At 39.3% G+C, this 27,490-nt stretch overlaps 1 protein-coding gene across 2 annotated transcripts in view; it reads left to right on the top strand.

Annotated features, from left to right (window-relative positions):
- The window catches only part of rarga (retinoic acid receptor gamma a), a 51,141-nt gene extending 24,467 nt beyond the window's left edge, over positions 1-26,674 (top strand). The window contains exons 1-8 of one of the 2 annotated variants that reach the window (XM_052541064.1): positions 5,231-5,728; positions 20,136-20,284; positions 21,503-21,644; positions 22,903-23,066; positions 23,443-23,619; positions 23,725-23,929; positions 24,106-24,264; positions 24,628-26,674. In XM_052541064.1, coding sequence (XP_052397024.1) covers positions 5,584-5,728; positions 20,136-20,284; positions 21,503-21,644; positions 22,903-23,066; positions 23,443-23,619; positions 23,725-23,929; positions 24,106-24,264; positions 24,628-24,983 — 1,497 coding nt within the window. In that variant the 5' untranslated portion in view covers positions 5,231-5,583 and the 3' untranslated portion in view covers positions 24,984-26,674. Of the gene's footprint in view, positions 1-5,230; positions 5,729-20,135; positions 20,285-21,502; positions 21,645-22,902; positions 23,067-23,442; positions 23,620-23,724; positions 23,930-24,105; positions 24,265-24,627 lie in introns of those variants that run through there. The other variant, XM_052541061.1, reaches the window with a different exon arrangement.
- Positions 26,675-27,490: the final 816 nt, after the last annotated feature.

Genomic DNA, 27,490 nt, shown 5'->3' with positions numbered 1-27,490 from the left:
AGCAGGCGGCTTGGAAAAAAATAGTCATCATTCGCCGTCCATTTAATCTCTTTGCTGTCTATGAGAAACAGTTGAGATATTAAAGAGATCTCTTTTGTGATTTGTCATTCCTTTGAGGCCACACACAGGCAAACCAGTCTTGCCTAATATCTCTAATGCATTGTGTCTGCTATCTGAGGTCCACATCAGTGAGTCATGCGGCAGTTAAACTGATTCTGAGGCCCGGTGACTAGACGCCTGACATCGGCTCATCTGGTGCGGCTCGTCTGGCCTGGAAAGCAGAGATGACAGGGAACCAGCTAAGTGAGATGGATTTCCAGCAGATCTGGGTCTGTTTGTCATCTGAGTTTTGTCACATGACAGGAAGGAGGGAACAGTGAAAGAGCGGGCGAGCGAGAAAGAGAGAGAGAGTTAGAGACAGAAGTATGGAAGAGCCAGGCCTTTAAGACAAAATTGTCTTTAAAGATGTTCCTCTGGGTTGTTTAAAAACTGTAGAAGGGTTGGACGAGTATAAGTTTGAAAACAGAAGGAAAACGAGGAAGTGAAGCAGAAGTGGTGGAGAGTGATAGGGAATACCTTGGGCTCCAGAGAGAGAGATAGAAAGAGAGGGCGGGAGAGCAGGATAAGTTGGGGGAAAGTTAGTGGCCCAGTGGGGATTTCTTCTGGAGTTCAACCTCCTTGGCTGGGGCAGGGAGGGAGGGAGGGAGGGAGGGGGAGGAACTTGGGTCAGCACTATGAAGTTGGATTAAATGTCCAAGTCAACTTTTTTTCTTCACCCTCAGACTACACTTAACAGTTTCTAACAAAAGATTTTCAGCAGGAGAGAAGAAATCGCAGAGTTAGAGCTGTTTCTGTCTTCGAAGGACAATATGCAGGCACTTTTATCCACGAAGGAAAAAAACAATCAATTTATCACACGGGAGCCAAGCATTTAGGCAGTACCACAATATCAGATTTCATGAGTAAGAAGTGTATAGCTATGGAAAAAGTTGAGAACAGAGCTGAACAGAGAGTGAAAGAAAGAAGTATTTAATTGAAAAAAAGAAAAGTCTGTGGTCATAAGGATTATTTTATATACATCTATATACAATGCTGAAAATCATCGTTTTTGTTTAATAAAAGTTTTAACATCCTCAATACTCAATACCACAAAATCAAATACTCATAAATTCAAAATAAAATTGTTTATAAAAAATTGTATGTATAAAATATGTAAACATCCTTAAAATGGGATTAGTTCACTTGAGAAGCAGCCATCTATTTATTAATAAAATATATATTTTTTAGATTATATCTTGAGCTATTTGTTAATATTCATATAATTATTAAATATTTAAACCATTAAACTTTATGTTTTGTTATATTTAGATTATAAATTTTTGTGATAAAAATAAATAAATAAATGATGATATTGAATATATACAGTACGTTTTTTGAAGAAATTGTATACTTTTATTCAGGAAGGACGCATTGCATTGATCAAAAGTTGCAGTAAAGACTTGCTACAAAAGATTTTTTTATTTCAAATAAATGCAGTTTTTTTTTTAGTTCCTATTAATCAAAGAACCCAGAAATGCATCAGAATTTCCACAAACGCATTATGCAGCAATACATTTGTAATAATATAAATGCAGATTTTTTTTTTTTATAAATGTTTTAAAGCATGAACCTCAATAATAGTTTTTTTTTTTTTAACTTATTTCTGAAGGCTTAATGTCTTATACAGGTATGCATCTCAAGTAAACTGATTTTTTTTCTTTTCTTTTTTTTTCTTTTCTTTTTTTTTAAGTATTTTTAGATATTTTACTAAAAAAAGAAAAGTTTTGGCCCATCTTAAAAATACTTTGTTTTTATTAGAACACAGCTTCCTACTTCTACCATTGCACTTTTTGATCTGTTCCTTTGTCACCCTTGGCCTTTATGGCACAACAATTACATGAAGAACCTCAGTGTTGCAAGTGATGCACTTTACTGTCTGCTCAAACAAAAGGGCCATTAAAGTACCCTACTCTCTCTCTCTCTCTCTTGCTCTCTCCCCAACTCATATTCTCTTTCTCTCTCTCCCCCTTTCTCTCTCTCTCTCACTCTTTCTTCCTGTCTCTGTCTATGAGGGTCGCCTAAAGAAAATAAATGAGAACCATAACAAAGTCAAGAGCCACAAGATCAATAAACAGCCTAATGAATACCATTCTCAGCGCATGCCCCGACGTGCTCAGAGAAGGACTCTTTGTTTCTTTGTAAGTGTGAAAAAGCAAAGGGGGTTTGGGAAAATGAAAAGCAGAACTCCACAGAGTGGGAGATTGTGAGTGTATTTGGAAGGAAGGCCAGTATGTGTTTACGGAGAGCCTGACCAGCAGTGCAGATTGACAGGAAATAGTGTCTTTTCTTAGACGGCTGGGCCATACCACCATCAGAGGGCCGACAGGGGTGGGGAGAGGGGTGAAGATGGATGAGGCAAGGCCGAGACGCAGGCACCTCTGTTGCTTCTGGCATTGTGTTCAGCTGTTTGCTTGACTTGAACCCTGGTATGGCTCTGTCCACTCCCCAGCTGCTCACTTATTGAAAGCCATTTCCACTGACACTGGCAAAGCTATTTATTTCTTTGTTTTTTTTGTTTTTCAGGTCATGTAGTACTGATTGCCTGTGTGTGGTGGAGGTATATGTGGTTTATTAGGGGTAGGGGGAGTAATTTGTGGCAGCTAGGGTTGTGAGGGTTATTGTCAAGAACTTGTTGAATCAATTGGTAGTCTCTGAGCTGCTTGTTAATTGGTCTAGTACTTGTACATCAAACTCAATGATCATGGTCTTGAAAATATGAAAAACCAATTCCAGACCTGAATTTTCATTTCCAGACCTAGAAAGCTTGGGGGAATAAATAAAACCATAAATGGGAAAATACATGTTTCTTGTTGTGCTCTGCTCTGAAGTATATCTCGCCCGCATGTTGCCACGAATCACCAAATAACCTTAGTTTCTCTTATTAATGTACAAATGGCGTTAGTATGTATAATCGCTTACTTCAATTGATGCAGAATCTTGGTATCTGACATGCAAATGGAAATCTGTTGCAGCAATCTCTATGAGATGATTTTGAAAAGCTTGAAAGGTCATACATTAAAGGTCATTAGTCAAAAACATAGACAGTAAAAGAAATGGACACAGCGACCCAATTGGAACTCAATTGAGACAATTGAAGCCCATTTTTAGCGTTTTTTAGCACTTACGTTACTGACGCGCAGACTCAAACGAAGCTTGACGACGTCAGCAACCTGTCTGACAGATGTAAATCTTCTAGTAGCTGTGCGTGCAAACTGCCATCGTTAATCTTGCAGAGACGGCGAGCTTGAGCGGGGAGTTCTTTGGGGTGAGTGAGCAGGAGTAAGTATTCTGATTAATTATTTTGTATAGTATTTTAAAATGTAACAACAGTACGCCATATTAAGTTAATTGCCTGCGAGCTTCTCTTCCTGTCTGTAAGGTAATTCGACAGAGAGTCGATTTGTATATTTCACAATCGTTAGCCTATTTTTTACAAAAACTGTTTCTACGGGGCCATAATATAACATAGAAGGTAATGGAGCCCTTTATACATTGTCGTGTATCTGTAGAAATAATTAATGGACAAATGGAGTCTTTAAACGCCTCAGATGTAAAGTTATTCGCTGTCAAAGTGACGCCAAAATGAATGGGAGTCAATGGGAATGCTAACGCAAGTGAAGTTCTGCTACAAGATGGCGGCACCCAGCCGACTTCAACTTCCGGTCGACTTCCTTGCCGCCTGGTCAAAAAAAGGTCAAAGTATTGTGGGAGCCCTCAATAGTCAGTGTTTTACAGTTGTACTCAAACAAATACAAGGCTCTAAGAAATAGAAGTACAATTTGTTTGAAAGGTTGTACTGTAGGTAAAGTTTTAATTATTTAAGTGTATTTAATAGACATATTTTTGTTTATTTCTTTATCTATTTCTTTTATTTTATTGAGCATTTGGGGCTGTAACAGAAATCAAATAGGGTTGATTGGCAAAAAGTCATGCAATAATCTGGTAGTTATAAATTATACTGCTAAACCAGTAGACTATTATCAGAGTTGATATCCTATTTCATTACATGCAAATGATAATGAGGCTGTGAGAGATAGATGTACAGTGCATTCAAGGTCTTAGGTCATATCCAGGCACACATTTAGAAGCTGAGCAGAACTCTGTAGAGAGCTCATTAGAATTACTCATTAGAATTACCAATTAGAATCAGATCGCATGCTTGTTTAAATAGTTGACTTATTTGACATTGCTGTCAGTTACCAATAAGATATTTAAAAATAATTTAAATGTAAAAAACAACCTATTTTGACCTTTTTTTAATTCACTGCGAATGTATTTAAATTTTTTTTTTTTTTTGTAGTTCTGTCAGCTAAGCAAGCATCTTCAGTGTACACATCAGTCTTACATTTAACCGACTGTACGCTTCTACCCCTCACAGCCTAATTTTCACGCACGTCAAGTGAAGTATGCCGTCTACTGACTGTAGTCCGTGGGAAATGACTCAGATTCATCATGCCTTGATCGCAAGTGTGAAGACAAGCCCTGACATTCCTTCCCAAGTTCATCTTCCTGTTGGTCTCCTGCTTGGCGTCCTCTAGCGCATGGATTCTCCCCACGCAACTGAATAAAGTTCCTCTTTTAAAAGCTTCTATGAGGGCCAGAGGGGGCTTTGAATATTTGCCACATACTTAATGAGCTAGAGACAGCAGCGACCATCAGTCATTTACTCTGTTTTTGTGGAGACAAAGGCAAGAATTTTGCCCTGGCATCTGCTGCTTGCACAATGCTTTCTCTCTCTCTCTCTCTCTCTCTCTCTCTCTCTCTCTCTGTCTTTCTCATGTTCGCTTGCTCGCTCTGGACTTTAATGTGGTTATGATTAGAGACGGGGCTGAGGGACGGGTTCGGGGAGTGGGGGGTTCTCATATGTACTGCAAGGGAAATTAGGGGGAGGTGCACAAAGCGAGAAAACGTGTTTGTATGCAGTGTGTGCTAAAATATGAATCACAAAAGAGACAAAAAGAGGCCAGAGAGTATCAAATAAAAGTTTGTCCTCTAACCAGATCAGAGCTGGCAATACAAACACACAAACACACACTTTGGCTCCTCCCTGTGGCCCTCTCTCTCTCTCTCTCTCTCTCACCCCCAACCCCCCACCCCCCAGTCGTTCTCTCTCTCTCTCTCTCTCACTCTCTCCCTCCACCCCCCTCTGTGTGCACAGGACTGAAGCAGTTGGTTCGCTCAAGAGTGTCTGAGAGCCGCGAGTGCTATGTGGGGCTGTTATTTAGGTCTGTTACAACACGCTAGGAGCAGCTCACCCCGAGCAACCAGCACCACAGATCAGCCGGAGAGGGAAAGAGAAACAAGCAGCGTGAGAGAGAGAGAGGAAACGCTTACAAGGGCAAAAACAGCGGGATCAGGCAGCACGTATATCCTGACTAGAGGAATTCCAGCAGGGGATTTACCGCTGTCGTAGCTGCGGGTGTTGTTATTGTTTCTTTTGGTGACGCGAGGCGTTCGGAGGCGGGTGGGCGACGGGGACGCAGCATGTTCGACTGTATGGAGGCTCTGGGCATGGGTCCCCGCCAACTCTACGATGTCACCAACCGGGGTGCATGCATGCTTCGGAAGGCGAGCCCCTTCTATGCAGGACTGGACCCTTTTGCTTGGACGGGGACAGCCAGCGTACGCTGTAAGTGTCTTTTCTTCTTCTTTTAAAGGAGGCTCCACTCTCACGTTGACCACAGGACGCTCTGTGCCAAACGAACCACTCGAGCTGCATTCATCAAGCTGTGTTTGTGTGTTTTAGAGATGCTGCTTGAGTCGGTCATTTCCATGATTGTCACGAACAGAGTCTGGTTTCACCAACAGTTTGGGTAACCTGATTTTTGACCTTGTCGGTTGCTGAAAAGTTAAACAGAAAGGAAGTAATTTGAGAGGGAGAGATGAAAGAGAGGGTGTTTGAGAAAGAGAGAGAGAGAGAGAGAGAGAGAGAGAGAAGTGGGTGGGGGGGAACCTGACACTCTGCTATAATTTCAGTCATGCAGATTGCATTTGTCTTCTTCACTTCACAATTGTGCCTGACAGCTCTGGTATCCCAGCATGCCTGACCACGGCTCAGCCCACACAACAGCATCAAACAAGCATAAAAGTAGAAAAAAACAAGAGGGACATTACTCAAGTATGTGTCACTGTTGGAACTCTCAGATCAGGAATTGTAAAATGAATTGGGTGATTAGACTGTGACAGGAAGCAAAATTGTAAATTACATTAAATAAATAGTAAAGAATTGGTGTGAATATACTGAGTGGAAAGTTCAGTAAGTATGGGAGCTTGAAGACCTGGACCACTCTTCGATTTTCTCCCTTTTTCATTTTCTGACTCTGTTTCAAACATTTTATTTTTCCTTCCTCCCTTCCAGACCTTAGACAGCCTTTGGCTTTAAAAACAATCATGCTTCAGCTTAGACAAAACTGGGGTCCGTTTTCATTAGGGATCAGTCTGAAGTACCAAATGATACTTCATGAGATTCTCTGAAAAAACTCATATGTCCAGTTCAGTAATCATCCCTGTTACCCTTTTCCCAAAATGCACGGCACTCTTGCTGTTTTCCATTTGTATTTGTTGAAGCTTCTGCTTTTTGTTCCTCCTTCTCGGCCTCTGAAGGCGACTCATCTGTCTTCATTAATCGTGAAAGACACAAACGTTTCAGTGGCTGTCAGCCACACTGGGTTCTCTTTAATGAAGACAGATGCCCTGTCTGAGCTCGACCCAGAGGGGAGGGTAGGGAGAGAGGGAGGGAAGTCCATAATGCTTCTTCTCCTTGGCCAGGGCCCTGATGATAACAAGATGAAATCTGTTTATTTAATCAGTCATGTCTCACCAATGCTACACAAGCACATGATCAGGTCCCACGTTGGAAGTCGAGTCCTCCGATTGCATCGCCACTGCTTCTCGAATTCTGTTCCTTCCTGGTTCCAGGAAATAGCCGAGAAGGAGAGGTAATCAGACAGATCCTGCTGCCCTCAGGGAAGTGCAGGAGTGGTGTAATGTTACAAGCCACCATGCCCAGTAACCTCTGTAAACAAGACCGGCCTATCCGACCACAGGATACACTCAGTTGTTGCTCCTAAAGTGATACAATTTTGTAAAATGAAGATTTTGTAATTAGTCACTTACCTCTATGTCAAGATATTTTGGATGAAAATTGGTAGGCTTGAGACTGTCTCATAGACTGCCAAATAAATAACAGTGTCAAGGTCCAGGAAAGTATGAAAACATCATCAGAATAGTCCATCTGTCATCAGTGATTCAACCGTAACATTATAAAACACTAGAAAAAATTTTGTACATGAAGAAAACAACAATAATGACTTTTTAAAATAATTCCTTCCCTCTGTGTCTCTCCAAATCAGTGTAGTAACATTTTGGCAAATCTGAGCTGTACAAAGATGGGTACGCTCGTCTGTATCTGCTGCGCCACAAGGATACGTATTTACGTGTATTTACGCTTTGGTTTGAAAGCAAACAACACATTGGCACAGCACGGCTGACACAGAAGAGTGTACGAAGCTTTTACGTACGTGTGGCGAGTGGGGCGGGGCCGAGAGGCGTGGGAACGAGGAGTGAGGCCAGGTGTAGTGATTGGAGATGAGCTACACCTGCGCCCCACCGCCGGTCTCGAGTCCCACGTAGGAGATGGAAGGATATAAAACTGGAGCGACTATAGTGAAGGACGAGTGAGGACCAGGCCTGGACAATATTTTATGTTTGCTTTTTATTTATGCGCACCAGTCGTCCGTGAGGGGCTGGTGCGCTGTTTTGTGTTTATTTGTTATTAAAGTCTTTATTTGATTGTGCGCCGGTTCCCGCCTCCTTCTTCCGGATGATTAGGAAGTTAATATTATTACAGTACGTTTTGGTTGTACGTTTATAACGACATGATTGTAAGTAAATAATGACAAAAAAATATTTTTGGGTGGAGTAACCCTTTAATTGTGCTCTTAAACCAGATTCATCAGTGTTTAGTCCAGTATTTCATCAGGAGCAGGCCAGCTGCAATGTTTGTGGGTAAACTTTTCTAAGAGTTAAATTTGTCTCACCGTCTCTTAAAGTATTGGCCTAAAGTTTTTTGTGTCTTAATTTGATTAGTAAGCAGCAGAGAGTGCGTGGGGACACATTGCAGGCCAAGATTCAAACCTGTATCAGTAACAGTATGGCTTAACACATCTATGTGGGAGATTTTAGCACTTCTTATTTTGTAATCTCTAGTAAGGAAGTATCCTTCTCATAAAAAAACTTTTTCTGCATCTGGTACTTTTTGTTTTTACAGTTTGTCGAATTTTGCCACCATGTGCCTTTTCTAGGCTGTAGGCTAAGCGGTGTCTATTTCTGCCTGATGTCTTTATAAATGCTATAAATATTCTGGATTGTGCTGGTCATGTGACTCTACACTAATCTTCAAATGTTTAGTGTCCATGATATATATATATATACTTTTCAATGGTAGTATATATATATATATATATATATATATATATATATATATATATATATATATATATATATATATACCATTCACAAACCACACTGCTGCCTGTTAGAGGTGAAGAGCAAGAGAATCACAGCCTGCTGTCAGTGTGGCCAGTCTTTCCTGTTTTTATGTGAAGAAGTTCAAGAAAGTTTGCAGTTTTTTTTAATTCAAAGGCAGAGATGCTTTGCACGGGCCAGTGTCAGCTCTCATGAATGTGAGCTGCTCTTGTTCCATCCCTTACAGGGAAGAGTGCTGAAAGAGCTTTTTTATTGAGCAATTTTTAAAGCACCATGGATCTATTGAGCCATTTGTTTTTAAAAAAGGAAGTTTGCAGGTGATTTAGTAATCTACACATAAGAAAGATATCATCATGTTCCTCTGAACTGCACTTGATGTCCCTTTGTAATTGCTAAGATGTTGCCCATGATGTGCAACACTACAGTTTCACAGTTTTGCTGCATTAAATTTAGGACTAGAATTCAGGATCGTCTTCCTGTCCTGATCATTCGTGCTCATACACACACGCCATTGTTTTCTGCAAAGTGTGCTGTCCACATCAGAGTCTGATAAGCTCTCTGAAACAGAGCTCTGCGTGAAAGACAGGGAAATGAGGGCTTCCTGTGTCTGCTGTCACGCGCAGCCCGATCTCATTTTTTATTTTAATGGAAGTCCTCAATTATTTCGTTATAATTACAAAAAGATTCAATTAAAAGATTAGAGCGCCTGACAAGGCAGGAGAATAAAAAATGGTACTTGATTGATTCAATGCTTGTGTGTGTGTGTCTCAGAGTGTGCATCTGTTTGAAGAAATAGGAAAAAGTGGCTGGCCATGAGGGATTCACACTGATCGCATCCCAGTTCAACAATAGAAACATACTCTGTTAATGTTAAACAAGCTGTAAATAATATTTTTACTTCTTAACTTGTGTTATTAAGTATTGCACTTCATTGCAAGGACATTTTAGCCTACAGGCAAATAAACTTTAGAGCTTCTGGGCTAAGCAGTATTGCTTCTGATGTATTTTAGCCCTCTGTTTCGTTTTATATATAATATTCTTATGAACTCTATAAATAATCAAGCTTGCACTCACTTAGTATGGGTTGTTAACTGTACAAATTAAGGATGCACTGATAATAGGATTCTTAGTGATAAGCCTATAATTATTTTCACGTTACGGCTGATAACTGATGAATGGCTGATATTTAAATGTTATAATATTTTGTCTACATAAATTAAATATAGAACACTAAAATCTGTTTTTTTTGGGATGCTTTAGGTTTAGATTTTTAGATTTAGGCAACAAACCATTGCAATGCACAGCGAAAACGTGCTATTTTTGCTAAAGTGTTATTAGTGCTAACTAAATAGGGATTAGATGACAGCAAAGGTGATCTAAATGTAAAAATAGGGAAAATCAGAAACCACAATTATATATCCAATGCATCCCTAAATGTCGAATGTCATAAGAAATGTGTCTGTGCTGTCATTTTGTGCTTTTTTGTGTATTTTTATCTTCAAATTATGTACAGGATGTTTCAGTGCATTTTGATGATTTAAAGGTGGTGCAGTAGCTCTGTATGGATGGCCGATGAACTCTGTCTAAGAGGGAGTTGAAGGCAAACCCAAGAGAGGAGGCCTAGCACATCCACTGAGATTCCACAGTCTGCCGCTGGAATCCATTTGCTGCTGTTTAGGTCAAGGAACCGTGAATTAAGAGAGATCCGCCTCAATATTGAACAGCAATAATGATTGTTTTGCACTGCTTTAGGGATGTGGGAAATTTTAGAGTATACTGTCTGTGAAATGTTTAGATTGTGCAATTTGAAAGAACATGGCACATGGCACATCAGAAGTTGCCCCACATTTATTCAGGAAGCATTGTTAAATAGCTAATCTTTCCTCTTCACTTTCATGGGTTTCTGAGAGACACAAACAAGGCCAGGCATCATGGGATTGAATACTCTGGGTGAGGCTCAATGGCTTTCATAGTTTGGCCATCACCTCCCTTTTGACCAATGATTTAGTGATTGAGAAGAGATGTTTACTGACAGCTCTGGTGCCTGGTTGACAGTTTCTCTCTGGGGGTGAGGCGTTGGCAGGATCTTTGTCAGTCTGAAACCATGTGTGAGCTCAGTGTGAGGGGAGAAGTTTTGTTACCAGTGTGTTGTTGACTGACAGCTTGGCTCCGTCGTTACTAGCGCTCACTGTTATGTGAAAATGTACGGCAAAATATAGCTCAAACCCCCACTATATTAGTCTGCAGCTGGGCTGTAGAAACTCCCCGTCAGTCAATCATTGGTTTTATCTAAAATGAGAATCAGGTTGAGGGGTTGTGTTGATGCTTCTCAGAAGACATTGATTCTGGTATTGTGTTGTATTACTAGAGCTGAGATCTGGTGCATGTTTCAGTGTTTAACATTATCTCAGTGCTTTTTTTATAAATCTGCACTTCGTTTCAGACATTGATTTTATCAGTAGTTTCATGTCACTTTCACAGAAAAACAACTTGTACTGTGGGGAGGGATGGTCAGCAAGTAATCCACCAACCGACTAGTTGATATAGAGTTTTAGTATTTTCTTTGGTAATTTTTGTAGCAATGCTTTAAAGGGGAATTAAGACTTCTCTGAGATTTTCATGTGCTGAGTGTGTGCTGTGGTTTAGCATGTTAAGATTCTCTGTGTGGTAAAGCTCTGAGAGAAGTTGCGCCTTTATATTCATTCCTTTTAAAACACTGTCTCTACTTCCATCAAAGCACTGCTTGAATAACAAACTGCATTTGTTATTCTCAAATTTGCTAAGCAAATTGCCAGCTGTGAGCAATGTAACCATTGTTAGCCATGGATATTTTTAAAATGTAAGTCCCTGTAAAATTGAAAATGGACTGAATTTTGCCACATCTTTGGTATTTTTAATAGGGCTGCACAATAAATCGCATGCGATTGTCATGCGCATCTCGTCAGTAAAGCCGGTTCTGTGATTAGTAGTAAATCTCCATCACATGCTTTCAGATGAAGCGGCATTTAAAACACAGAGAGCCGTAGTTTGCTGACAAGCTACACAATATTGCATTCATAATTGCTTTTGCAACTAATACTGCGATAACTGATTATGAATGCGATATTGTGTTGCTTGTCTGCGGGTCTGTGTATTAAATGGCACTCCACCTTAAAGCACATGAAGGAGATTTACAACTAATCATGGAACCGGCATTACTGACGAGATGGCGCATGATAATCACATGCGATTTATCATGCAGCCATATTTTTCAGACAACACATCAATATCAAAACAGTAAAAATGTGTGTTAAAAACCCTCTCTTGTCTTCTAAAGTTGTTTTTGATCATTAGACTGCATTGAATGTGAGCACCATAGTGGCCACAATGTTCAAAATCATCCTTCAAACAATTACAGTTATGACATGTAGACTGCAAGATAGATTTGTAGATGATATATGATATGATATTTTATACATTTTATATAAAATATTAAATTTTATTTATATAGATATGTAGAGAGAGAAAGAGACACAGCATTTCTATCATATATAGTAATGTAATAGTATAAGTAATGTAATATAAAAACATGTACATGTATTTTGCATTTTGTGTGTGTGTGTACATGCAGATGGAGGTGAGAGACCATCCTAAATCAGCCATAAAAGATGAATGGATACAAGAGCCCAAGGATGCTTGTTAGGGAAGACCATCTGTACTTTACCCCCACACATCCATCTTTTTAAACGATCGTCTGCAGTCTAAAGACTCAGCGCAGTGTTTAGTATGAGCAGGGATGACACTGTCTGTCTGTTGGACAGTGTCTATTGCTCAACTGGTCTACGCTACGGTTTAGTCAAAGATGGTGTTGAATTTGTCTCTCAAGGTGACTTCCTACACAGATGAGCCCTTCCTGTTGCTCTTCAGGGTTACCAGAGTACATCAAACCGCACACAGTATTGTTTTGAAACTTTGCAATTGCCGTTTTCCACGAAGTATGCCCATCCACACCCTAACATCTTGGGCAGTTGCTGAAGGCGTGATGCCACACTAAAGTGAAAGATTCCACACACGTAAGAACACATCATATTGTAATTTCCCCTATAGTCAAAGCAGAAGTTTCTCACAGACTCGCCCTTGTGCCATTAGAAAGAACAGAACTGTGCCAGGTTGTTAAACTGATAGTGAAAGAGCCGGTATTTATACACAAAAGACCCACATCTACTACAATCATCGACCACAAATCACATAAACAGCAGGAAGCCACAACTCTTTTGGGTCCTGTCTTTATGCAAAGCGAAGTTTTGCATTGAGCTCATGCAGTTACTAAATAATTAGCGAACATGGCAGTTAGATGAGGCCTAAGCAAGTCACACAGGCTTGCACTTCATTTTTCAGAATTAAGGTGTCAGTCTTCAGACTTCGGCTGCTTCTTCTTTTGTGGTTTCTATTGTTTGTGGAAGGAAGCAATAAGGTACCGAGTTCTGCCCAGTCTTGAGCCGAGAGACACTTGAGGCTGTGACTCAAGCTAAGTTGCATGTCTTAAAGCAGGTGAGTGCAGACAGATGGTTAGAGGAAGTCTGCGAGGACCAGAGGATCAAAGATAATGGGTAGATGAGGCTGTCTCGCTGCCTGTTGGCTTGATCAATGGTTGTGTCCATGGAGGATGCATCCAGCCATTGGAGTGGAGAGGAATTAGAGGAGACACTCTCACTCAGGGGTTGACGGCACAGATGAAGCCTGGTGGGGGTGCTGGAGATTCAATGGAGTTGCAAATTTGGATGTCTGCACCAGAAATCTGTCTCCTCTGAATCAGGCCTTCATTCCCTGTCTTTGTGCTCTGATTACCCCTCACTGTCTAGTTTGGATAGAGTCCTAATAGAGGAATAGGACAAAAGTTCCATAAACGGTTTACTAAATGGACCATGTTTAGGACTAAACAAAAGCTTTCTGTCAATAAACTCGTCAATTGTTCTTTTGCAGAACTGTTTCTTGGCTGTATGGTTCTTTAGAGAAAAAAGTTTAGTAGGTTCTAGTTTCGGTAAAGAACCGCTGAATGGATGACTTTCTAAAGACCTAGGGAATTAAAAAGGTCTTTGTGAAGGTTTTCCCATGGCTTTGGGCTATAAAAACCATTTTGATTCTAATTGAAAACTTTATTTTTAATTAAATAGTCTTTCAGTGGACGCTTTTATCTAGAGCAGCTTGCATATTGCAAATTACATTTATTATAGAGACAAGCCCCTGGAGCAACCCAAGGGTAAATGACTTGCTCAAGGGCATGATGGATCCAATGAAGATCAATGGAGTTTGAGAGGCTTAAACCAGCAACCTTCTGGTTAACAGACCAGAAAAAAGACACCTTTGGTAATGGCGAGACCAGTATCTGAGAGGGTGTCTGATTGCTGTAACCCAGGAAGGACTCAAGTGTGTGCGATTGATTCTCGTCATTGTGTTAGTGTCACTCATTCAGGGATCATTCAAGCCAAATGCTGGCTCACCTTGATCCAGACATGCCTCGGGGTCTGTCTATGAGATGTTACAGTGTAGTAATGCAGATTGAGGGTAGGATAACTTTAAATGGATATTTAATCCAAAAATAATGTTCTAGTGCGGTCATGTCAGCAATAAAAAGAGTCCATTGTCTACTGTCAACAGTGTACAGATGTAGGAATCATTTCTTAGACAGAAGTCACTTTTAAACCAAGCAACTTCCTTTTGGTCAATGTGGGTAAATCACGTGAGCAAAATGAGCAAAGCTGTTTTGCATTTACCTTCACATTGTTTCAAACTTCTATGACCGTTTTCTTCTACAAAAAAATCCATCCATAAACTGAGAGTTAATGAATTCCGGAACAACATTGGACCCTTTTAAGGACAAAAGACAAATATATTAAAAATTATTCTCTTTTGTTGTTCCAGTCATGCAGGTTTGGAATGACTTGATGGTGAGTAAATGATGACAGACTCTTCATTTTTGGGTGAAGTAACCTTTTCAGACAGATCCAGCCGTTAAGAGTGCACATACCTGTTGCCCTTTTGTTCACCTTGCGTAATGGGGCTGACCTACTGAAGACCTAGTCCTGGCAGACTCCATGACTGAGAATGATAACTCTAGGTGTTCATGTATGTATTCATGCCTGTGTGCTGGTTATGACATGGGGGTGTAAATTCCTTCAGTCTTGTCCAGTCTGGGCTGTATGTAAGTCTTTTTCTGTCTTTCCCTCTGAGCCATCTCTTGGATGGCAGCCCAGTTTCATCACAGGCCTTCTTTTCAGAAAGGGCTTTACTGCAACAGGAAAGACTCCTCCTTTTTTACAGGCTTGGGACGGAGCGCATGAGAGGGAGGGATTTAAAGTAGAAAAATGGGAGGGGGGGGGCAGGGAGATCAGGTAATGAGCTCTCAGATAGCTGTTGACAGCAACTGCTTCTGCTCTGCACCTTTAGTGAAAAAACCAACACACACCTCTCATCCCCATAATTTAACACTCCCTTTGCACTGCATCTGTGGTTTATAGACATTGTTTTTAAAACTGGCCTCCTGAAGTTATATAGGAGGTAGTGAAATCCTAAATTAAAGTTAAGGGTGTAGATCATATCAGTTGTTGTCTGATATTTTATATTTTTAATTGATAACTGTCTGAGAATATTGAGTCATCATTTTAGATTACCTTGGTTTAGGCTAATTTAATTTAATTTGATTTTTTTTTTATTTACATGTAAAACAAGTATCTGCTTATTGGCATTGGTCAGACCTCTTTTTTATTTTATTTTTTTATTTTTGTGAGTATATTTTGGATTTCAAAAATAGTATTTTGTCCATTTGCATTGGATTTTTTGGATTCATTGGATTCATTTTATTTTATTATATTTTATTTACACAAAAACAATTATCAGCTTGCTGGCTTTTTATGTATTTATGTATTAGCATTCAGAATTTTCCAAGTAATTAACAAAATATTATCGGAATTAGCTTGATTCTTTATTTAAATGATTGTTCATCTCAGTATATCAACATGTTTACTCTCACTGCAACATGTGGATTTTTAAAACAGCTTGCAGTAAGATAAAGCCTGCAATCAGTGAAAATACATCCAGCGGAAAGAAACTGTGATGCGGTGGAGAGGAAGGAAATGGGGTTGTGTAGTATGAGCTGGTACGATGACAACAGCATGTGAGGAGGATCTGGCTGATGGCAGGAAGCCGTGGGCAATGAGACACAGAGACAGCGAAAGAGCCATGGTCGGTTCCCCTCATCAGGAATTTGGCAGCCAGAGGAGGACTGTGCGTCCTTGCCCATCAGGCACCGTTCAGAGAGAGGGGGGCCCTGCCAGTCAGTCTATCAATCTCACCGCTCCAAAAAACCTGCCCAATCTGTGGCCCGTCTGCCACACTAGCTGCACATACAACAAAGCAGTCTGTCCACTCAACTCGCCTGTATGGAGTTGTAATATGAGGCACTGTGAAATCGTGGAGCTTTTAGTGGAGGGAAGCAAGATATGTTCTGAGAAATGCAAAGCGAGTGACACGCAAATACACACCCAACACGCTGAAATACTTAAGAGGAATTGAGACGCAGAGAACTATATTTGCAAATCAAAAGGGAGTCTTTAGAGACACTCATTGGACGAGCGCCCATGCAGAACTGAACACACACATGCTCACATGCCAAGACTAGATTTGGGAACAGTGCTCCACTGAAGATTCAATCACACCCACAGTCACGTACACAAAATCTGCTCTTCTATTGTGAAAGAATAGTTTTTCCTCAGCCAATGCGTCATATGCTGCTCAGCTAAAGGTAGTGTTGCAACACTTAAAACACATGAAGCTGACACTTGTTATTTTTTGTCCTTTTAGACTTGTATACTTACAAATTTTTATACTTTCATTCTGAACCAAAATAAAGAAACTCAAGGTCACATCTCACTTCCTGTTACCCATGTCGCCTGATTTTTTTTTTTTTTTTTTTTTTTGCACTACTTGTTTATTGTGTTACCAAAGTCAGTTCTTCAGGAAATGGATTTGAACCTAGACACCTTTTTTAATTTTAAATTATTTACTTTATATTTTTATAAAAAAAAATATTAATAATAATGTTTGAATGTTTATAAATAATATTACATAATATTAACAAAATAACACAATAAATATTTACATGTATTTTATTGTAATAATATGTTTATAAAAAGACGTTTCTATGTTATATTTACATTTATATTTTTTTTAAATATTTAAACTTTATATTTTTAGTTTAGTATTTTTTAATATTTAAAAAATATTGAAGATATTTGTAGTAAGATAATAGTAAGTGTAATATAAATATTTAAATGTTTTAATATATTTAAATGTTTTGTTTATAAAAACATGTTTATAGCACGTTTATATAAATATGTTTTATATATTTTAATATATTTATTTATATTTATTTATATTTATTTATATATTTATATAATTACTATTTGTAATTAAAATGTATCAAATATAATTAAAATAATAAAAAATATATATTTAAAAATATAAAATATGTTTTAATAATAATAATAATGAATTAATATGAATAAATACATTTAATTAATATTATATTTTAAATAATAATATATTAAATACTGTAAATGTTTATTATTATATTATGTTTTTGTATCATTGTGAGCATGTTCGTATATTTACTTTAAAAAAAAATTGCATTTGTATATCTGCCTGTAAATATGGAAATTTTCCTATGACACAGGGGCCCTTTTCAAGGTTGACACTAGGATTAGCATAGGACCGTCCACCTGGAATACTTGTGTACAGAGGATACAGAGAGATCAGTCCAGGACAGAAACACAACACCAGGCAGGAAATGAACAGCGTCAACTGATAACTCCACTCGGCTTCTACCTGTCCCTCCATCAGCAGCCATCCGCCCTCTGCCTTCGCATTGTGATGCAAATCAAGTCCCTGGTTGGAGAGTTGATAAGGAAGCCTCTTATTTCAGGGTGCTTTGTTTCCCAGACAGAGGAGAGCTTGGCGGAGGGGACACAGAGAGGGCCCCTGGGCTGACATAAGAACCCATCCCATTGTGCACCCTGGAGAAGTGTTGAGTGATATTTGGGAAGAGGTGTTAGAGGGAGGGAAAGCGACCAGGGTTTTTACGGCAGGAACCGTCTCGGGTTGTTGAGAGATCCTGATGGATTTTTGTCCCATTCTTTTTACTCTAAGCTACTCAGACAGTGTCAATCAGTAGCCATTTCTTCACGCCATCTGCAGTTTGCCGTCATTTTCAGGTGCTTGTCATTACCAGCATTTTGCCAGTATTGTTATATAAACAAATGAGTTCACGCTACATTCAGTGGAGAGCATTGATCCTGCTGTGCAACATGTAGTTTAAAGCGTATTCAAAACACGTATATGTTGTGATAGCATACATGTTTTGGTTTTATACAAGAAATATAACTTTAATGTGACCTATTATTTTTTAAAAGCCTTTTTGTGATAGTTCTTCAGTTATTGTGATATTAATTTGCTAGTCAACAAATCATTCCAAAGCAAGTCATGAACTAATAAAATTAGGGACGCATATATCAGCTAATAATCGGTAATAATCAGAATTCAGTTAAAGAGAGTTAAGAACATTCAAAAGTTAAGAAATCTTAATTTAATTTTCATTATTCTGTTCATTTGAGTAATGTTACTTTGAAACATGGAAAACATGTCAATATGGAGAGAGCAAAAGTTATTTACATTTCTTTCAGAATTATATAATGAATTATCATTCATTTGAAACCAGGTAAAAAGCAGAACCACCAAACTATCATACACATATAAGTTTAAATAATCAGATATCGGTTTGGACACAGCAAATTTTTATCGGTTCATCTCTAAACTAAACTTGAACCTGTTCTGATAACATTCCTCTGTCGTACTTCAAAGTACACCAGTAAAAAAAATAACAAACTTGACATTGCACAACATTTGGGAAACACATGTCATTTGTTCATTGTTCAAATGCTATTAGCCGTTTTACACATCATATACTCAGAAACTTGTGCATTTCTCACTCGCGACTGAAGAATAAGCAGTTTCTTTGTAACCATGGCCATGAACAGAAGACCCTACTGTATGTGAGCTCGACCTTAAATGGGACTATTTGCCTCTCTTCATTCACCCCTCCACCCTCGTCCCTTTTTCTTTCTGTGCTCTATGAAATTCCTCTTTTTATGCCCCCTTTTCTTCTTTTGAATTCTCCAAACCCTTGTCAAAGGCCAGACTGGTGCTTTTTGCTGAACCCTGTGGTGGGACAGGGAGGGAGGGGTTGTAGGTTAAGTTTAGGCTTTCCATTGAAGGTGGTTGAAGAAGGTGGGGCAATAAAAGTTAGAAGATTAGAGCCTCCCCGTTTTTTATTTTATTTTTATGATTGGGCTTTTTTTTTCTTACTAGCTCCGGCTACAGCTGGTGGTGTGAATGGCTGAGGTGTCTGAGTCTTAATAAAGATCCCGCCAGCCGGGCTGGGGCCTCCAGTCCAGCCATGAGACCACCTTTATAGGCCTAGCTTACGAGCAGGGGCCTCTATTAAAACCTAGAGGAATTTAGGACCAGGAAACAAGAGAAAAATACGGTCTGTGTCTCAAAAAATGGCAAAAGTTAAGGCTGGGGGGTTGAATTTAAAGCGACCAAGTGTAAAAGTTGACTTTGGCATGTGAAAGTGTGAAATCAAATGTCTTTTAGGGTTAAATCTTTTATGATATCTCAAATTCATGACTAGGTGTGTAACAATACACTTAAGTCACAAACTGGTTCATTATGTGATACTGATCTCACGATATGAAACTATAAACAAAACACCAAAATAATTTTTGCTTTTAAGTCATGATAAACAGTTTTATTTTTGTAATTAATACATAAAATTTTATAAAATGAAAGCTCAAATATGTGACCTCCTAGGTTTACCATATTTGATGCTAAATAAATTTGTTTTTGGGTGAACTCTACATGATACATGCCGCTCAGTTCACGATATATATTGTAATTCTTGAGGCAGAATTAGTGAAACATGAGACACTCGTCCTGCATGCAAGACGCCCAACACAGGGTGGAGATCTCCCCCCAGGCTGTGACATAGATGAGCTACCTGTCTTATCGGCTCCACTTATCTGTCTGCTAGTATTAAACTGTTTGTGTTTTCTTTTCTTTCCTGTGTCAATCACCGCACCTTAATCCCCTAAAATACTGGCCCCCTAAGGACAGGGTTTGCGGAGCTAGAGGGAACACGTTAACTAGACTTGACTTTTACCTAGTTGGCAGATGCCTCTCATACAATAACAGATTAAAAAGCAGCGATAGGTAGCGTCTTGTGAGTTTCTGCTCAAGGGCACCATGAAAAAGGTTTAGCGAGGAATCACGATGGTTTTCAAAGCCCTCAGGGGTCTTTGAAATTGGATACGGTTTAAAAGGTTCACGGGGGAATCTTTTCTTCTCTCCATGTGGTGTTTAATGTCTTCCTCTCATTAAATCCTCCCGTGTTGTGTAAATAGTGTGAAGTGATGTGATTAGGCGAAGCGTCTGATTTTCTTTTCTTTCTCCTCCAGCGGTCGAGACCCAGAGCACCAGTTCAGAGGAGATGGTGCCCAGCTCCCCTTCTCCCCCACCTCCACCGCGCGTTTACAAGCCCTGCTTCGTCTGCCAGGACAAGTCTTCCGGGTACCACTATGGTGTCAGTTCTTGCGAGGGCTGCAAGGTAAACAGCAGAACTCCCATCGTCTGTGGCCTGACGCATCTCATGTTTTTCATGAGTCTGTTACACAATTTGTCTTGACGTTTGGCAATAATGTGAAAAATACAGTGAGAGACATGGAGGTTTAGCTCTCACATGTTAAAAAAAATTGAATATATTAAGAACTTTTGCTGCTGTCAACACCATGAAACCGAGACGGACAGCATAACTTAGTGGAGGGAGCAAAAATGTTTATGAAAACATACAAAAGGTCACTTGAAAAAGATACAGTTGCGCAGTATCAGCTTCAAGAGACACCAAGTAATGTGGACAGTATGTTCACGATCCACTTTTTCCTAACCTGTTTAAGTTTCTTTCTTCTGTTGAACATAAAAGGAGATATTTTGAAGAATGCTGGAAACCAAACAGCTGACTGAACACTTCATTTTTGGGTGAACTGTCCCTTTAAAGCAATGAGAGGCAATCCAATTTTAGTGTGCTTAAGGGGTAAAATAGGTGTTGTACCATATACCACTGTGGTAAAATACAACTACGGTCATGAATCAAGCAGCTTACTGCTTTACACTAAAATTATAAATTAATTGTGTGTGTATATATATATATATATATATATATATATATATATATATATATATATACATAAATACATGCACATAGTGTGTGTGTAATATTAATAAAAGAAAGAAAAAAATATATACATATATTACTTCCACATACTTCCACTAAGTATGGGCAATTCGAATAGAAAAAAAAAGTTTTGTTAAACAAACAACTTCTGACTTAACAGAGCATCTTAAACATATGACCTTCATGGCACAAAATGTAAAAAAAAATAAAAAAAACTGTCTAGCACGTTTACATACAAAAACCATTTAATGGACATGAGAACATTTCCTGTGTGAGCAGGTTTAGTGAGTTTCATTAACCCATTTGTAAGCTTTTTCCCGCAAGTAATAATAGAATTTGATAAAATAACAATATTTCGAGTAATTCAGTTAATGTTTGGTCACAGGTAAAAGGGCCATCACTTTGAACATGACTTATTAGATTTTTGACTATCCATTTATATAACACTAACAAAATCCTTAGCAAAAAACAGTTCTGGATCAGGACCTTTGAACAATATATCTACAGCTTGTGTAAGAGAAATGATAGGAGGGGGACGGTGGTTGACCTAGTCTTTAGCTGACCTACTCGCTCTCTCTTGGATGTCTGTTGCAGGGTTTCTTCCGTCGCAGTATTCAGAAGAACATGGTGTACACCTGCCACCGTGACAAGAACTGCCAGATCAACAAGGTCACACGCAACCGTTGCCAGTACTGCCGGCTGCAGAAGTGCTTTGAGGTTGGCATGTCCAAGGAAGGTGAGGGTTTAGGCCTTTACCAGGCACACGGGCTCCTTGGCATTCAGCCAAGACCCACATACACGAACACAAATATAGAGACGGGACAGGAGACAGATGGGGACACGCTGATATAGGTTAGAAGCTGTGAAGCAGACATACAACCCAGAGACACACAGACAAATTTAGAGTCGTGAGACTCAAGTGCCAGGACACAGAGGCATAAACAAACTGCAGATGACTCTAAACTGCCAGTTTGAGATACCTGAAGTCACAAAAGACTAGTAAAGTTTAAAAAAAATTAAAGCTGGTTGGCATGGAGTTTAGAGCTTAATATGAATGTTCACTTCACAAATGGGTTTCGTGTAACAAAGGTTTCAACCACATCAATCCATCAACGATAGGTGTGATTTCTCTGGTAGCCCTTCCTCTGGTTACTTTATGACTTGGCACTACCAGATTTGTGTTGTAACAAAGACAATAGTCCGAGGTTGAAAAACCGAGTCTGGGGCATGTGTTTGTTCATTTGACAGGGTCACGGTGATGATGTCACGGGGAGAGTGGCACATTGGCCCTTCTATGTGTCCGCTGGGACATGTATGTGTGCGTTTATATGTATGGGATGTGTGTATGGACCAGGATCACATTGTGCTTTTGCTATTACTGGATATCCTGAGAGGAAGGAAAGAATGGGGGGGAGGGGGGTTGGCAGGGCTGCTCTCCCTTGGGTCAAACTCACCAAAACACCCACGTAGTCTGATCTGAGGTCAGTTTCCATGTATTAGTGATTACATTTGGAAGTCGGTATACGGTAGCATTGTGTCTTAACCAAGTAAAATAATGCAACGTGTGATAAATGGCTTAATGTTGATTATGAGATTTTCTGAACAGGTGATGACGAGATGAATCTCTGTCAGGAACATTTCCAGGCCATATTTCAGCTCACTTGTATTATACATTATTTTAATGACAATTAAGCATATTTCCCATTGCAATTATATATTTTAGTTATATATTATATATTATGGTGGGACATGTTTTTATAAGATTCACCCAACAAGATTTTTGCTGGGTAGCTAAGGTCCTGCTCCGCATAATTGTATATTAAACAAATTGTTGTACTGTTGCAGAAATTCTGAGAAATGAAAATGAAGTTTTTTCTGGCACATCATTTTGTAGAGTTTCACTAGTTTGCACATCCAAGTATTAGGATCATAGTTTGACAGTTGAAGCTAACTTATTGTAGAATTAATAAGCAGCCTCTCTTTGTGAATCTCAGCTGTGCGCAATGATCGGAATAAGAAGAAGAAGGACGTGAAGGATGAGGTTGTTCCGCCAGAGAGCTACGAGCTGAGTGGGGAACTGGAGGAGCTGGTCAACAAAGTGAGCAAAGCACATCAAGAGACCTTCCCTTCACTCTGCCAGCTGGGAAAATACACCACAGTGAGTATTTTCTGAAAATGAGTGGATCTGTCAGCAATGGAATGTGGAATTTATTTATAGTGGTGTAAATGGACCATGTCAGATGTAGTGTGATAAACACGTTCCATTTAAAGGAACAGTGCACACAACAGATAAATATTGTCATTTATTCCACCTCATGTTGTTCCAAATCTGTATGGCTTTTTCTTCTGTGAAAATGTTTGTAAAAACAGTCTCTTTTTTTTTTTTCTACATTCTGCTAAAATTCTCCTTGTGTCCAAAGGATTAAATAGCCATATGGGTTTGGAATGACATGGATGAGTACATTATACATTTTTTTATTTCATTTTAACGTATATAAATGCACACATATATCAAACTCTTTTCTTTTCATCAGAACTCAAGCTCAGACCACAGGGTTCAGCTGGATCTGGGCCTATGGGACAAATTCAGCGAGCTTTCCACCAAGTGCATCATTAAAATTGTGGAATTTGCCAAACGCCTTCCGGGCTTCACCACTCTCACCATCGCAGATCAGATCACCCTCCTTAAATCAGCCTGCTTGGACATTCTAGTACGTCTGTCTTCCTTTAACAATCTCACCTTGATGTAGAACATGCATCTAATACATTACTTTCAGATAATTCTTAGCCTCATAAATGTCTGTGTCTCTTTGCAGATGCTGCGAATCTGCACACGATACACACCGGAACAGGACACAATGACCTTTTCAGATGGATTGACCCTCAACCGGACTCAGATGCATAATGCTGGCTTCGGCCCGCTCACTGACCTGGTGTTTGCCTTTGCTGGTCAGCTTCTGCCCCTTGAGATGGATGATACAGAGACTGGCCTCCTCAGCGCCATCTGCCTCATTTGTGGAGGTATTACATGATGCAATTTTGTTGCAACACTGCTGCCACCTAGACGAAGCAACAGGAAAAATGTTAACATTATAGATTTAGCTTATATTCAAAATTTTGGTGGTTTTAACCACCAAATCACAAAAAAAATGAATGGATGTACTAGCATGCTAATGCGAATACTATTTCTCTTTTAGACCGAATGGATCTTGAGGAGCCTGAGCGTGTAGATCGTCTGCAAGAGCCCCTGCTGGAAGCTCTGAAGATCTATGCTCGCCGCCGCCGACCCAACAAACCTCATATGTTCCCTCGCATGTTGATGAAAATCACTGACCTGCGTGGCATCAGCACCAAGGGTCAGTTTACTAGCCGTAAAATATATGGAAATCACTTTAGCATTACTATTCTGTTGGATTTGCAAGATTTAAATCTTAATGAAAATTTTGGATTTTAAGTTGTGCTGCAAATATTTTTGTGGAAACTGTGGTTCTTTTTTCAGGGTTCTTTGTTAAATAGGACATAAAAAACAGCATTCATTTTGAATCAAAATATTTTATAAGATTATAAATGTTTTTGAATAAAAGTTTAAATTCTTACATTTCTTAAATTTGATGCCTAAAATTTGAATAGACTTTCACTCTCTGCTAGGTACTTTTTAACTTAATACCTTATGTACTGTAGACTACACCATCCTGAAATGAACTGTTTGTGTTAAACAGGAGCAGAAAGGGCCATAACTCTCAAGATGGAGATCCCAGGCCCCATGCCTCCTCTCATCCGAGAGATGCTGGAAAACCCAGAGGCCTTCGAGGATCAGTCCGAGTCCACAGAGAAGAAGCCCGAGCTCGAACAGCCCGCTCCTCCACCCGCCCTCCTTACTATGAAGAAAGAGCAGGAGGATGAGGACGACAGCTGGGCCACAGAGAATGGCAGTGAGCCTTCACCGGAGGAGGAGTACGACGATGACGATGACGGAGAAGAGGAGAGGGGTACAGACAGCGACAGCGAGGCCTGGGCCGGCCAGGAACCCAATGTGGACGTGTCCAGAAAGAGCCATGGAGGAAGAGCTCAGTGAGGAAGCGTTCTTCTTCCAGCCTTACCCATGCAGACACTCCTAACTCAGGCCACTCGGTCAACGATGAGAGACATCAGTGAGGAAACTCGCATTAAAAAAACTCTTCTCAGGACCTCTCCCGCAGAACGAGAGGGAAGGCAAAAGACAAAACAAATGGCTTTTCAGACAAAATAACTGCCGCTTTTATAAAACTTGTTTGTTTGCTTTGAAAAGGAGAAGCCAAATGGACGTATAACATTAACAGCTGACTCTCAACGGGTTCAAAAAAGTCTTTCAAAAGAAAATACAGGATGAGAACTGAAAATGCTAACCTTTTTCTGTCGTCGTTGATGCTTTTGAATATCATTTTGACTTTTCAGCCTTGAGATAGTTTGTTCTCTTTACATTTTATGAATAAGCCCATACATATCTATATATACCTTTATATATTTTTTTGTCCTGTATTCTGTTTTCTTAGTTATATTTTGTTTTGATAGCTTTCCTGGGCAGACTTACAGAAAGATAATCGGATTGCTATAACTGGCAGTCCTATGCTGAGTCTTTATCCAGCTACTTGGTTGGATTCTCGGGCACTTTGGCTCAGCATTAGATGTCATTGATAATCAGTTCATTGGCTGGGTATCTTCCGTCGAATGATCTGTGTTTTTAGGGGAATGCCATTACGTATCGGCTTTTATTTGGTCATATGATTCGCTGCCAATTGAATGGTGTGTCTGTGCCAAAGTTTGCAGCTTGTAAGGTTCAATTCCTGTCATGAAGCCCAGCTCCAAACAGAAAACAGTCTCTGCATCATGCATATGATGTCATTCTGGACCGGTTTCATTCAGAGTGCTCAGGCAGAAGTTATGCAGCATCAAATTAAAAGACTGCATGGGATTTGACCTCGTCGGCCTAGACAATTATTCAGGATTACTACACAAATACATCTGGACAAATTTTGAATTTCATATATCACAATGAAATACAGGAATGCATACCTGTACTAACACACACACACTTGAAAAGCATGCTACATATTTTCAGATCTCTTGCTATAAAAAAGAAAATCATGAAATTCAGACTCAGGGCATCTCTGTAAGGACCAAACACTTGCTGTCTGGCGGCAGCCTAGAAACAGGCAATATGTATGTGTGTCAAGTTTCAGAAATCCTGCCGTGGCACCATGAACTAAAAAAATCTGCGTATCTTACACAGTCATTACAGAACTTTCATCTTCATTATGGAAATTAAGTTCCTTTTCTAATTTTGCCTAATTCATTTTATTGCCAAAAACACACAGTATGCAATTTGGTGGTCGTGTGCCACTGAACATTAAAAGGTATCAGTCTCAGTCAAGCAATACGACTATGACCAGAACTCAGCTGTGTGTGTGTGTGTGTGTGTGTGTGTGTGTGTTGAATGTGAGGATGGCTGCACTCAATAAGCTGTAGTGTAGTACTTTGTTAAATGAATGTCATCACTGTGGTGCTGTCAGAGAGTGTGTGAGCTGTCTTACTGACCTCTTCAGTTGCACCACAGCCACACGTAAAGCAAGGGGAATGTTGAGATTACTTTAACTCTTCATCATATTTTCCTTGTTCTCTAAACTTGGCTAATGTATTGTCAGTTCTTTTGTTCGTGTTCAACAAATTCTGTTATATAAAAAGCCATATAAACAATAAGAGGCACAATAAACGTTTTTTTTTTGAGAATCTCTCTCTCTCTCTCTGTTGTTTATTTATTGATTGATTGATTGACTTACAAAATGTACTTTATTTTGTTTCGTATGGGCTTTCACTCAAGTAAAATTATTATAAGAATTTAAAATAATAAAATATTTTTATACTGTATTACATGTAATACAAAGTTTTCTAATTTCAGTTGACATAAATAAAAAAAATTACAAAATATCATCAAGTATGAATGCGTTACAATTGAATTCTGTCCATGTGTCCATCCAATCACTGGAAAAAAAAGTTCTGTTGTGACAAACGGTAATGACGTCAATCCGCTATGCGTCCACGGCACGCGCCAAATTTAAAAAGCAGGGAATATAGTTGAATGCTGCAGCCGAGGATTTTGCCGTGAATAACGACTCAAATTTCGGTATGTGCTACACACAATAGTACAAATAATTTTAGAAGACTTGAAATATAGTGTGTTAGTCGTATAGCCTATATTTATGATATTTTTATGATGATGTTGTCTTTCGTGACGCTTAACAGGCCTTGGTCCCACCGTTCTAACAAACAAGGAGAAACAAAATCAGCAAGGACTTTCTTCCCCCCAAAAAATCCTATTCTGTGTTCTAGAGAAAATCATACTCTTCTTGAACGACACAAAGGTGAGTAAATGATGACACTATTTTAGCTGGCAATATTCACAATGTAACAACTGGTGTGAAAAATCTAAATCCGCAAAGAATGAATCCAGTAGAGGGCAATAGTGCGCCACTGATGAGCTCTAATTACCCTGCTGGCTGGACAAATGTCATCTATCAAACCTAACCACACACAAACACTTCTGAG

The sequence above is a fragment of the Carassius gibelio genome, chromosome A23 (assembly GCF_023724105.1).
Source record: "Carassius gibelio isolate Cgi1373 ecotype wild population from Czech Republic chromosome A23, carGib1.2-hapl.c, whole genome shotgun sequence".
Taxonomy (NCBI): domain Eukaryota; kingdom Metazoa; phylum Chordata; class Actinopteri; order Cypriniformes; family Cyprinidae; genus Carassius; species Carassius gibelio.
The sequence above is the reverse complement of the archived record's forward strand: the minus strand, read 5'-3'. Positions and strand labels throughout refer to the sequence as shown.